Source organism: Scatophagus argus, chromosome 3 (assembly GCF_020382885.2).
Source record: "Scatophagus argus isolate fScaArg1 chromosome 3, fScaArg1.pri, whole genome shotgun sequence".
Classification (NCBI taxonomy): Eukaryota; Metazoa; Chordata; class Actinopteri; family Scatophagidae; genus Scatophagus; species Scatophagus argus.
The window spans coordinates 16,303,591-16,318,126 of record NC_058495.1 but is presented as its reverse complement, the minus strand read 5'-3'; the positions used below and the strand labels follow the sequence as shown (position 1 = coordinate 16,318,126).

General features: G+C 44.8%; 1 protein-coding gene across 6 annotated transcripts in view; it reads right to left on the bottom strand.

The window, feature by feature from the left end:
• Window positions 1–14,536, bottom strand: part of foxp4 (forkhead box P4) — a 191,745-nt gene that overhangs the window by 47,078 nt on the left and 130,131 nt on the right. For 5 of the 6 annotated variants that reach the window (XM_046384179.1, XM_046384177.1, XM_046384178.1 and 2 more), the window contains one exon: window positions 10,042–10,221. In XM_046384179.1, the coding sequence (XP_046240135.1) occupies window positions 10,042–10,221 (180 nt within the window). Of the gene's footprint in view, window positions 1–2,120; window positions 3,364–10,041; window positions 10,222–14,536 lie in introns of those variants that run through there. The other variant, XM_046384182.1, reaches the window with a different exon arrangement.

The following is a 14,536-nucleotide window of genomic DNA, read 5'->3' as shown; positions in this document are numbered from 1 at the left end:
CTGTGGGACTGGCAAAGGTAGTTAAAGGTGAAGCTGCATTTAGGACTGGCCCATCATTATTCAGATTTGTTGCACCACTTTCAACTGTTTTTCTATATTACTGTAAATTGCTGAGAAGATTGACAGTCTCTGCTGTAGTTGTTAACCATGAACCATCAAGGCCAAAGTCTGGAAGTTTTTATCCCAACCAAACATTACTGCATTACTGCAGCGGATTTCACTGTCGCTCATGTTTTCCACCAGACGATAAATTTAATGGGAAATTTGCAGGATTATGTTAGGGCAGCAAGGTAAGTTACTCTGTGGCGTGGAAAGAGGGAAGGCTTACTATTTTTTTGGTGGGAGTACGCAATAAGTGCAATTTTACAATAGATCGGAAGTATAAGGGGACAAGAACTGGTATATATATTTAGGGCAGATCAGGGGTTTCCACAGGGTAAACATATAGGGGTAAGGGGCAGCCTGAGCCAAAGCCTGCTAAAGCCGCTCAATTTCATGGTGGGTTACAAATAAACTACGCCCTGCCAAGACACCCCTTCACCCCTTTCCCCTCACTCTTCCTCACATACTCCTTTTCTGGTATTAATCAGGTCTTTCCGGCCTCCCTTCACCAGCTTTCCTGGCCATTTGTTTTTGCTCAATAGCAACGTGGACTTCAAACCAGTGGTCCACCAATATAAGTGAGCTTAAACGGCGCTGAGTATGTCAATCTGTTCAGCCCACCGCCAAGCTGGAACTATCTGGGACACCTTCAGAAACACCAGCCAGCCGCAATCCCGTTAAGGTATTTAATGTAACGTTTCCGCAATATAAAGGCACAGTTCGAGAGCTGAGGTTTTAAAACGGCTGAAGCAAGCTTCTCTCTGGGCCCAGACTGACCATTAAAGAGAGGAAAGACCGCGTTCAAGAGCCAACGCAATAAAAACTCACAAACTCCAAAAGAACTTCAAAATATGCCGTAATGTTTGAAAACCCTGGCCGATTTTAGACTTTTTTTCACATCCTATTTTTCACAAAAGGGACCTGTTCTAAACTCCAGGGACCCTGCCGTTTTCCAGATGGTTCTCTTCAGTTCAAAACTGTTTTGTGAAACGAGAAAACCTCTCCCCTTCAACTATGTCCCTAAACTCATCTAATGTTTCTATTGATTCACAGGGGTATAGGCCAGTCATAAAAAGGAGCTGACTGAATACCCTGGACTGCTTTATATCATGACACAATTCATCATCATACACACACACTCTAAGCACACACACACACACGCCGAGTAAAAAAAAAAATCTACGCTTCCCTAAGAAGATGCTGTCAGCTTTTCTCTGTTAAGTGAAGGGAAAAGGGCATTGAGAGATAGACAATTAAAGATAATAATGAGGTGAGCAGGGACAGAAAGAGAGAGGAACTCCCGTCCTAAGAATATAAAAACAGCTCCTTCTGTATTGTTGGCCTCATCTCAGTCCAGGCCGCTAATTGATGGCAAATAGCTCTACAGCAGTTTCCTTCCACACACACACACACACACACACACACACAAATACACGTCATACATTATATACACATATGCAGTTTCCCTGCGGTTTTCAACACAGCTCGTTTGGCAAGAGAGGAAGGTCTTACTCCAGACAGACCCAGCCCACAGCGGAAAACAAACACACACACACAAACGCAGAGTGTACCTTGTAATATTTAACCCTCGTCTTGTATAAGGTAGGACAGTTAAGTAATTTGGTCATACTCCTGGGAAGACAAGCCCACTTAGGTGTAAGGTGTTTGCTGGGTGACCTCCAGAGTTTAAGCTGCTCCTCCTGCCTAACAAGATCAACTCCTGAGAGGGGAGACTGTGCGAGGCCAGACCGTGATGAGGATAGCACTAGCCTGGCAACCAGGCCTCACATATGGAAACCGTTTAACTGTTATTATTAATATCCAAAAAAAAAAAAAAAAAATCAAACTAATAACACATGCAAGACACTGCCAAGACTCAGCTCAGGAGACAGAGGGAAAACACATACATACACAAACAGAGACTGTCTGCCATGTGCACGTGCATACACAGACACATATGCACATGAAGACAAATGTACACACACAGACGCCTATCGGTTAAACAGAAAAATACGTACCCAGTCAGTGGTCTGTAAAAGTATTAGCCTGCCTGCCCGCCTCGATGGAAATAAAACTCTTTCATGTCTTTGGTTCAGAGGGTTTTTACACCTGGTTGTGGCTGCAAAAATGGAGGTGGACACACCCTCACACCCACCCTTACCACACACACACACACACACACACACACAAACACCGGAAGCGGGCAGGCACAACAAAGGCTCGCTGCTGTGCAAGAAGTTAAACCTCTAAACAAGCACAAAATCTTTAACTTCCCCATATGAGAAGCAGGGGTGGGGTGTGCTCCGAAAAGGGGAAACGAGGAAGTGTGTGTGTGCACTGGACTATGTGATTTAGTAAGAGGGTCAATCCAACCACATGTGAACAGGCACATTTTTTTATTCAAAGTAACTGACAGCGCAGTAAAAATTTTCTGTTCTTGTGAAACATTCTTATTTTTGCTGATTTTAATAGGGTTTTATTGTTCTGATAATTTTTTTTCTCAACAACAGTACTGTTCAGAGATTAGGACTTCTTATTGGGTGAAAACAGAGAAAAAGTTTTCATAAATAACCACATTATCCTGTTACAGTGTTTGAGTGAAACTGCAACTTAGGTTTTACTTAAGCGCAACTTACTTCATTAGAAATTAAGTTTCTTTTGCATACACTTTTTAGTGATGGAAAACTTAACTGACTAGACCACAAACGCATTCTGCCTGTCAGGTGGAAAAAAGGCCGTCACACACTGCCACAGAGCTCAAGAATAGAGCAAAGAGAGAAAGAAGAGCTACATTCCTCTCCTCCTCCCTGTTGACTCTAATCTCTCCTTTAAAATGGCTCACACAAAGAACCAGCACAGACTAGCTAATTAGCAACACTTTAGGCCTCTGCAGCTATTGTGTGTGTGGTGTGTATATGTGCATGTCCATTGTGTGCACCCTGGGCTCTCGACTGTTTCCAGGGTAACTACTTGCCTGGCAGCCTTGTAAGCGTTGCACATTTTGTCTTTACTCTTCACTTTCTCTCCTTCCACTCTCTTTGTCCATCCCTTCCTGTGAGACCAGAGTGAGGGAATGAAGGAGTACAGACTCTAAGAAATGAGAGCAGACTGGGACCAAGATATGAGGATTTTCTGACCTGTGTGGGTGGGGGGAAGTTGTAAACTAATGCTCTCTTTCTTGAGTGCCCCTAATGAACTCTGAAAGACTGCATCGGGGCACACGTCAATTAAAGCCAATTACGGCTGCTATTTATTATAGAAAAAGAGAAAGAAACTAGTGTGAGCACACACACACACACACACACACACACAGTCACAACCCAGTGTCACTGACCACTAGATGACTTTCAGTCTTGCTCGCTGACCTACGACCTTTAAAAAAAGGCCTCAATCACTTCTAAAGCGTGAGAGTCAACAATCGGCTTTTTCACAATCAGAAAACAGAAACTTCACCACGAAGAGTGCCCATTTCTACTCATGTGTGAGCGCATGTATGTGTGTGTATGTGTGTGTTATTTGCCTGACAGTGCAGCTAGGCCTACTCAGTGTAAGTGCTTCCAAACACTCCCATGGCAACCAAACCTAGCCTAACCCCTTCAGGTACCATGGGATGTGTGTGTATAACTCAGTCTCCACAACAGAGACAGGACAAACACACACATACACACACACACACACACACATGATCCTTCATCTGTTGGTTTCTTGTCTATTCTTGTTTCTGAGCCTCTCGACTGGTTGGATCAACCAACCATGACTGCATCCGTGCTGGCTGAGCTGGCCTGGTGGACCATGTCTGCTGTCCTGTATTCTTTATCCACAAGACTTCTAGCCTCGTAGCACCCTACCTTAGAGTGCCTCAGACAATAAACTTTCTCATTAACTAGACAGTTTCAGGCAAGTCGGTGAAAGAAAAATTATAATGGATCTACTAGCTCTGATTTCAGAAACCTGTCAAATCATGGCTGTGCCTACAGACCACTGCTCCGTAATCAGACAGTCAAATTAAATGCAAAATGGAAAGAAAGGACAAAACAAAAATCTGCTATCAAACTCTTCTACAACAGTCTATGGCCTCGCTGGAAAAAGCAGTAAAGAAATTTTATGGGCACTCATAAATACAACATCTCAGCATCTCAGAATTACGTCGAAATGTGTGAAAAATCACTCAGTGAGAAATATGAGGAAGGGGAGTCATGTGAAATACGTTCCTCACCATGAGATCTGCAGGTGTGTTTATGGTCTCTCTCTCTCTCTCTCTCTCTCTCTCTCTCTCTCTCTCTCTCTCTCTCTCTCTCTCTCTCTCTCTCTCTCTCTCTCTCTCTCTCTCTCTCTCTCTCTCTCTCTCTCTCCCTGTGTGTCTGTGTGTGTGTGTGTGTGCCTTCATGTCGAATCCAAAAGCGTATGTGCTAAAGTGGACACATGTTTCAAATCCCCCACAATCCTCAACAGTATCAGCAGTTTAGAGAATAAATGGACGTCCTGAATGTAAATATTGAGTAATGTCATGTAATATTCCTTATCAATCAATGAGATTCATGTGTACAGAATTTGACAGCACAAGAGGTAAGGGAAGTAAAAGTCACAGCAGACAGATGAAGGGAAAGACTCCTAGAGGAAGTGTGTGTCCTTTAGGTGTCTTTGTAAGGCCGGACTGACTGCAGTGGGTGTTCTGTAGTGCTAGGCAACCCAACTTGCCCCTCCCTCTGTCTCAGCATGACCTCTGGTGACCTGTGAACTATACTGACCTAAAACATAAAGAGGAAGGCTTGGCCCAGACCAAGGGAAAGCTTTTAGGAGGTGAGAGCACTCAGAGAGAGGCCTGGGACTGATTTACCGGCCCGCACGCACCACAGAAACAAGTTATGGATGCAGACAAGACATACAGGGAGGAAAGTGACACAAGCTGTCTATGGATACAGCCTGTCCTGCAGATGCACAATACGTGAACATAAGGTAATTAAATTAAATCCCACTGCGTTAACAAATGAGAAAATGCATTTTTTGTCTCCTCTCCAGTCACCCCCTCACCTCCGTCATCTCCTCTGCACTCCTGACCTGAAAGTGAACCCTAGCAGAGAGCCGGAGGTCAAACAGAACATAACTGTCCCAGTGACCAATTTTCACCTCCCATTATTTAGCAAAGGCCTAGCAGCCAAAGCGGTAGAGTCAAATGTGTCTCAAAGCCTCCCCACCTCCATCCACACAGCCCGTGATTACTGTGTCTAGCCAATCTAACAGGAAGCCATACGTTATCTGAATCATCCAGCATCTCTCACTGTTGGTTAACACACACACAAATCTCGTACATCTGTCCACAAAAGCACTCCTGGCATCAAACCCAAACACACACTCTCGCACATGTGCATATACACAAAACGGCTATCTTTCATCAGTGTTTGTGTATATCTGAGATCTGTATCGGTTCCCCCTGATCTCCAGTCATCACTGTGGCTCCTTAATTACACCCTTCATTAACTCACATCAGCTCTGTGCATGTGTGTAGCTGCCTGTGTGTGTGTGTGTGTGTCTATGTGTATGAGACAGGGAGAGAAACAAAGATCATCACAGTGTGTGTGTGTGTGTGTGTGTGTGTGCATTTGACAGAGCAAAAGAGAGGGAAGCACCAGGGAAAAAATAGATTATGACAAATGGGAGTGGGGATCGAAGCTCCAAACCAATTTCTGAAACTGCCTTTTTCTACACCAACGTTCCTTTTAAACCCCTGGAGAAAGGAGACCACTACAATCTGCCTCTCACTTTCTATTTGCACATAACAGCGAGTTAAGGGCAAGAGAGAGGGAGAGAGAAGAAAAACATGAGGAGAAAGGGAAAAAGGAAAAAAAAAAAGCCTCCCTGGCTGGCTGAGTCGACCGATGAGTGGCACTCCTGAGAGGAAACAGCACCTTTTTGTCACCATCCCTCTCTCTTTTTCCTCTCCCTCCTACTTCGCCCTCTTCTCTTCCCGTCATCACCAGCCATGACTACTGTAGCGGCTTGAACACCAGAAGCGATTAATTAATGGCGAGGGAAAAGGGGAAAGGAGAAGACAGAAACGGGTGAAAAACAAGAAGGATGAGGGGAGGTGACGAAGCTCAAAGTGCAGACTCGCATCTGAAAAAAGAAAAAAAACAAAACAAAACAAAAAGAAACAAACAAAAAAAGTGTGCGTGTGTCTGTGTATGTGGGGTGTGGGTGGCTGAGATACATAAAGAAAAGGAAAAGAACTGAAGACACCTGGTTCTCATCAGAGTACCCTCCACCCAGCCACACACACTTTGAGGTTTGTTAGGATTTATCCTGCTTACATTTCTCCTCTGCTATGCATCATTTCATGTCTACACCCGTGCCCGGCACCTCAACAAAGTGCCATACGCTCTCCACTGCACTCTCACTTTTCCACCTCTCTTTCCTCTCGCCCCATAACTCTTTGTTTCCCCTCCCTCCTTCTCTCTCTCTCTCTCTCTCCCTCTCTCCCCTCGAAGATGGAGTAGAACTCGTCTTCCCTTTTCTCTTCCCTCTCTTTCTCTCTCTCTCTCTCTCTCTCTCTCTCCTGTTCTGTTCTTTCTGGGGAGGCAGACAGGCCACATTCCACAGGGAGGCCCAGGCGCCCTTTTCTGACACGTCTCAGCGTTACACCCCTCCCTCATCCCTCTATTCCTCCTCTCCACCCCACCAATGCCCCGGCACCCACCCAGCTCCAATGTTCTGCCTCTTTGCACCTCCTTTTACCTCAGTTCTTTCTCCGACTGTAAGCCCCATCTTTTCAATCCCGCCTCTCTTCATTCATCCACTAATCATCTACAGGAACTACCTGCGACCCATCCATCCATCTATCTATCTATCTATCTATCTGTCAAGAAAATAAGAGAGAGGAGGACAGGGAGAGAGAAAGATGGAGACACAGACAGAGAGAGAGAGCGACAGAAAACAGAGAGAGGCAAGTGGAGGCTGTTTGACGACTGGACATGGCTGTGATTTTTCTCAAGTTCCCAAAGGGTCCAAGGAAAAGACGGCTTTGTGTTTTGACCACACTGTGCTGTCAGGAGTTCTGTGTGTGTGTGTGTGTGTGTCTTTTCTGCTCCAGTGCGCACTGGCCCTGGTGTTTAAGCACCAACACTAGTCCGCACTACACCTTCAGGTGAGAGACTCAAGCGTGGAGGAGAAAGGAGCAAGAAGAGGAGGAGGAGGAGCAGGAGGAGGTAAACCCAAGACTTTCAGGTTGAAGCATGAGAGCAGGTTCTTATACAATATTGTCAGGTGGCCAGTGCCAGTATAGGGACTGCCTGTTACAGGAAATGTGATTTTGATTTTGTGAGTGGTGGCCACAAGATAAAAAAATATAGCCTCTGTGGCCTACTACACAAAAGAAACTAAAAGAATTAACAGATAGAGAGAATATAAGCTTCAGGGAGGGAAAGTATTTTAAATTTTACCTGAAATGCATGTTAAGACTAATTTTAAACAAAAATAAAGCTGACAAAACTGGTCTATCTCTAACAGAAACAGTCAGTATGAGGAAGAGGAGATAACTTGTTAGTGGACAGTTGGTGTCTGTGTGACAGATGGTGGTGATGAAAATAACACATTTTGCATATTCTGTTAGAAACCTTGCTAGGTGCTGGTTCACAAATGGGCACGCTAAACACAACCACCATTACTGCACCGAATTTAACACATTTAAATACTTCTCAAGGCACTGAATCTAAATTAAATAAAGGCAGGTAGTTTTTTTTTATTTAAATGAAAAAGTAGGAAAAGAAAGAGACAGGGGGGCATGTGACAACGATGTGTGTGTGGAGTGCATATCCTGATTGAAGCAGGATATGCACTCCACACACAGAATATAAAAAAAGGACAAAATCAAAGTTTCTGAAGTATACTATTAAATTAATAAATTCAGCCCTCTTACTGACATGTTCTGCACTGAGAGTCATCTATAATATACTACAAAATATGTAGTAAAAATGTAACAGCAGAAAAAATATATCCAGAAAATGACCAAACCACAAGAATCAATCATCACTTTATGCTTACATATAACTGAACTGTACACAACAAACCCTGAGTTACAGAAAAATAACTGTAGGAGAGGAAGGACACACCTCTGCTTCATTACACCTCAAATCTTTTCAATCTGAGCAAAGTGAACGTAACAGAAAGCTCCATGTGGAGAATTTCTACAATAAATGAGTATTAACTCCTGTGGATGTTTTTGTGAGGTGAGGGTCGAGATCTGGAGGAAAGGTTGTGCTTGTCTTTCATGGTCCAAACTGCATAGAGGGAAACAGAAGTACAGCGAGAGAGAGAGAGAGTGAGAGGAAGAGAAAAAGATGGAAAGAGAGAGAGAGAGGGAGGTATGTTTGTGGTTGGTAACCCGCTCAAGAGAGGAAATACCAGCGTGCGCACACACATACACACATATACACACACACAGGTGCAAAAACATAGAGAGTAGAAAAACGTCCGAGAGAAGAAAGGACTGCTTTGTATGAGTTGCAGGTTCGGTGTTTATGTATGCGCATTTGTGGATGGCTGTGTGTGTGTGTGTGTGTGCATGTGCGTGCGAGCGTGTGTCCTCAGATGAAGATTGCTGAGGAAGCAGGGTGAGGATGCAGTCAGAGGAAGGAGGAGGGAGAGCAGGACAGGAGTGAAGGGCCTTGAGTGTTCTTCATTCACCTAAGGCTCCATCATTATAATTAGGGCGAATAATTTTAGCAGCAGGGAGGAAACCTTGATTTTTTTTTTCCCCCCGGGTTTCCTCGACTAGAAACTCAGCTGGTGTCTGAGAGCCCAGAACCCACACTGACTCTCTGTGATGGAGTGGACAGAACACACACATGCAAATGCGTGCGCACACACACACACACATATATATATAACGAGTTATAAATATTGCCTACATGCTTTCACTGCCATAGGAGATTTTTTTTCAGCCACATCAGTGACTGAAAAACATGAATCAGTGAGTTTCCATCATTAGGTGACACTGCTGTGAACAATCTTGTGTGGTTATTGAAAAATGACTAATGTAGAGACCTCTGGATGAAAAAATGCCCTCCCTCTGTGTGTGTGTGTGTGTGTGTGTGTGTGTGCACAATATGTATGGGGACCCAGGTTCTTTAGAGAGTAATTAGAAAAGAACTACGCAGATTTTCTTTTTTTGGGGGGGGGGGATAAAAATGTAGAATTTCTTCCAAGAAGTTCCGGGAAGTTTGGAAATTCCATTCCTTTTGACACAGTGACCAGTGTGTGTGTGTGTGTGTGCGTGTGTATGTGTGCGTGTGCGTGTGTGGACGGTGCGTGTCGAAGGGGCGACTGACGCACAGGAGGCAAGATAAATAGCACAACTGGAGACACTGCACGCTGACGTGTCAAACACACACAAACACCACTTCATGGATCAGCGAAAAAATAAAACAGACTTTCACTCACACACACTCCTTGAGCCTCTGGAGTCTTGTACAGAGTTGGGAGAATGTATATGTCTGACTGCCACAACAGGACAAAATGGCTTCTCTCACTTAAACGGCTGGCATGTCTCATGATTTTTTCCCAGCCAGTAACGTGTAATAATGTATCAGTGGGAACCTGCTATGTCTGAACTATGATGGTGAACTTTGTCCCAGTGGAATTAGCTGGCACATTATGAACAGTGGATAATTAAAGCACAGACAAGTCAACCTGTCAGAAGCTTTTCACCGTTTGCACATGCAGGGCTGACAATTACCAGAGTGTGGCCGACTGTGTGTTGTCACATTCGCACGTTATGTAACAGGCTGGTGTGTACATGCTGTTCCCAACAATGTACTGTACATATGAGCATGAATTGCAAAAGTGGGAGGTGTTGCAAAACATGTCTCACAAGAACGTATATACAGGTAGATCTGTAAACATAATGTCAATCTCACACACACACACACACACACACACACACACCTGTTGCTGTTGCAGGTGCAGTAAGTCGACCGGGCTGATCTCTCCGTTGGTGTCTCCATTGGAGCCACCCTCTCTACCTCCCCCACCATCTGATTGGCTGCTGAGGCTGCTGACTCCGTTCTGGTTGGACGGCGTCGTTCGAATGGTCTCAGAAGCTGATTCCACCATCATCACTGGCACCTGAGAGTGGAGGAGTGGGGGTGGGGGGCAAGACAAAACACAGATTGAACAAAAGTGACCTGGGCAGTTTGAGCAGACAGCCTGCTCCCATCTGAGAGAACAAACAAGGCAGGAAACTAAAGTAAACACACACAGAGATAGAGAAGCGAAATGTGTGTGTTTATGTGCAACGGTGTATGCGCACGTGTACTTTGTGAAAATGGCTTTTGGTCACGAACTACCCACACACAAACATGCCACAAAGTGGCCACAAAGGCGACACCTGAAGCAGACACTTTTTTGTCTACATGTAAAAGTGTGTCTAGGAGCGCACGCATGGATTAGGATCAGACGTGCAGCAAATCTAAACTGACAAGGCTGTTAATACTCTGCTATATAGTTAAATAACACAGACATTTCTCCAATAATCAGAGGTGGCATGTGCGCGCTGTGTGAGAGCCATGAGCAGGTTGGTCTTTGACAGCGATCTGTTTGATGCACCTTCATAGGGCCTCTCTAATTAGAGCGTGTTCCTTCCACAAAACCCGACAAAACGAGCCGTTCCTGGATGTGTTGTTGTTTTTGAGAAACAACGCCTCGCAAACACACAGGCGCATTTGCCATCGTTAGGAGCCCGAGCGTGGGAGAGAGGAGACACAGAGACACACACGGGTGGAGAACACACACAAGGCAGCGAGCACAAAAAACAAAACAAACCTTCATACAAGCACACAGGCTGTGAACTCCTAATGACAAGCTCAATCTCGTCTTTCTGCCTCATCCAGTTTTAGAAATTAACACACACAAGCACATGTAGTTTTTAAGAGGAAAGTTCTAATGCTTTCATTTCAGCAGCCCGGAGTGGGTACACAAAACGCCATCGAGGCATTGTGAGTGACTGTGTCTGTGTGTGTGTGTGTGTGTGTGTGTGTGCGGGCGTTTTCAGAGGCGTACAACCCATGCCTTCTGGGGAAACAATAAAAGGCATTTCATGAGAGAATCTAACTTTTCTTTTCCTCTGAGACAAGAGCAGGTGAACCTCTGTGTGTATGGGTGTGTGTGTGTGTGTGTGTGTGTGTGTGTGTGTGTGTGCATGTCTGTTTTTCCTCTGAGACTCTGACAGCAGGTGAGGGTGTGAGTGAGCGCTGGTGGCTCTGTTAATGGAAAGCTGCCAGGTATTTGCTGAGTTACGGGGGCCTGAATGGGGTGGTGGTGGTGGTGTGTGTGGGTGGGATATAAGTGTGTGCAGGTGAATGAGCAGTGGTACCAAAAGGGTCATTCCACCCAAAACCTGAAATACAAATATGTACAAAATATGCTGTCCAATATACTGATAGAAAAAATATAAACAGATAAAATGAAATAAAATATGCAATGACATGCAACCATGCACTGCTGAAATATACTTAAGCAATCTGTAATCATGATTATAACTAAACTAAACAAATTGCCATTACTCTTGATACAAGTTTTGGCATTATAGTGTCGTTCTGTGTGGCTTGATGTACCCCAGAAGAAGCTGCTGCTCGACTGCTGTGGGCAGGTACAATCGACATCAAACACCGCACCTGTACTACTTTCAAATGTGTTAAAATGTGGAGAATGTGACGTATGTTACTCAGGTTATATTACAGTCGAATGTTTTTTGTGAAGTGCCATGAGGAGGATAGTTCTACACATGGAGATGAGAGAAGAGAGTGGAGGAAAGGAGAGGATAGGAGGAGAGAAGGTCGGAGAGAAGACAGGACGAGGGAGGAAAATAAGAGGAGAGCAAAGCGAACTCCCCCACTGCCCACCCAAATTTATTTGAAAAACAAATAGCGGTGAAGGGAGGCAAACAAAAGTTTGTTCATGCTACTTAATGCACTGAAAATAAAGTGACATTTAAAAATTCAACACCATTTTTTTTTCACAAATCAGTGGGGTGTGTGCTGAGAAATTTGGTCTTTCTTGTTCCCATTCACTGGGAATCCCATGTCTGCACTGGGATGATTTAGGAGGTGTGCTTCTCAAAATCTGGGCACGTAAAACAAAAATTCTGAATAGGCTGATACCACTGTGGGTAAATGAGATTTTTTAATTTTTTTTTTTTTTAGAAATGAAAGTTCATTTTTGACCTACCGGACGGCAGTTGGCAAGTAGTGGAACTTTAGTCAAATGTGGGGTTTTTTTTTTTATCCAAACCTTTACAGTGTGCTTACAGACATATTTCACCAGTTCAAGACTTCTCCCCTAACAAGCAGCACCATCTGAAAACCGCAAATCACACTGAGGTATTTGTCCTCCCCATTGACTCTCTTCTGTCTCCCTCCTGGCACCCATCCGCCAGTGAAGTTGAGACTGAGAAGTAGAGCGTTATTGTGACATTTAAAGCCAGTCACTTAATCTCCAACCTCATCCCTCTTCCCTACACTTTCTATCCTCTTCATTCTCCCTCCTTCCATCTCCTCCCCTCATCGTCCAGACCCCTGCTAGGTCAAACTACTCCCTGAGGTAATATTATGAAGCAAGGCATCGTGCAGAGTGATCAACAGATCCCGCTGCACAGTCCAATGACTTTGCAGTTTAGTAGAAACTCCTCACATCAGCACACGTCTCAGTAAGCATGAATCACCGATCTGCTATCCAGCCCACTATACTGTAATGTACTGTACACCCATCTGCTTCTTACTCTTCCTCATTGACCTTATTAGGAATGAGGGGAAGAGAGATAAAGACAGACAGAGAGATAGAGCTCGCAGGTGGACAAGGACCTAATGGGAAAGTGGGGAGTGTGTATAGATGGGAGCACATGCCCTCTCTTTCACACACACAGACACACATAGGCAGTGTGGTATGCTCATCTAAAGGGTGTGTACTCTGTCATATCCTGTAATGGGTGTATATAAGCTGGTGTAATGGAGGTCGGGAAAAAGGCAGGGGCATAAATCTGCCCTGAAGTCTCTGATTAGGGCTATGATACACACACACACACACACACACACACACACTGTCTCACACACACTGCTTTAAGTTTAAGTGTTTCTGGCAGCAAAGAAGAGCTGCCCGTGCAGAGGCCTGCCTCAACCCGCTACTCACTCTTTCTGTGTCTCTTTCTTGCTCTCTCTACATGCTCAGACCCCCTCCACCTGAACCCCTGACCTGAGAGCGCATTGGGAGAGACGTTCCCACTACCCTGAGGGGACCGAACGAGGGAGGGAGGAGCGCAGATCAGAGAGATAAAGAATGTGTTTGGGGGGAGAGGGAAATAAAAGTCCTCCTTTGCCTTTTAATTGGGATGGAGAAGAGAAGAAGGGAAATGGGACTCAACATGTTTTCTGATGACTCTGGTGTATAAGTGTGTGTGTTTGTCTAAGAGGCTGACACTTACCTTTACCGTAATGGATTAGCTCACAGCAAACTGTGGGTGCACGTGTTTATGTATGTGCTGAGTGTGATTGATGAGCTGGTATGAGGCCCGTTTCAACACGTCAGCTCGTTCAGATGTCCCCAAAAAATTTTGCACTAATAATCATCAGAACTCTGCTTCTGTTCCTTCCCACTGCTCTGGGCATGTGGAGTTCAAACAAGCCGGGCCAAATGCCCAGTGAGCTGGCTCACAACTGCTGACTCTCAGGCTTTGTTGAAGGGGATTGGCTCTGTCAGATTCCTCCTGGTCACAGCTCGTCAGAACCGAAAAGCCGGACCAGTTGCACTTTCCGAGAGTGTATGTGTCTGTGTGTGTGTGGCAGAGAGAGAGAGAGAGAGAGAGAGTTGTGTACAGTGTGTATTTATGTGTGCATCTGTGTTTACAGCAGCTTAGTGAGATAATAAGTCTTTATCATGTTATGCCTCATGTGGGAATATTTCCAGCAGTCCCAGAACGCCTGTTCTGTTTCCTCCGCCTTGCATCAGCTCGCAGGAACGCTGCTTATTAGGCAAAGAACTGAGGGAATAAGGGTGGGAGGGAGAGGAGGGAGAAGGAGGGAGGGGGGTAAGGGAAAAAAACTGTCTGTACCAGTATCTACACTCCATCATCTATCCACTTTCATCTGACTCTTGAATTATCCGCCTTTCTCCTACTCCCTGCATGCTGTCTTTCTCCCTCTGGTTATGCCTGGTAACTAGTGGCAGGTTCAACCCTGGAAAACATTAAAGTTGTTGCCCTGAAATAGAATCCACGCAGGTTATTTCTATGATCTTTGATAGTTCAGTCAATATTTGTGAGCAATAGAAACATTCTTCCCCGGAGACACGAATCTGAGGAATTGGAGCTCTAACCTGTTTTGTAATCAGGCAACACATTTCGGTGCAGCCTCTGTTCACAATGAGTGGCTGTGTGGATTCATAAAATATT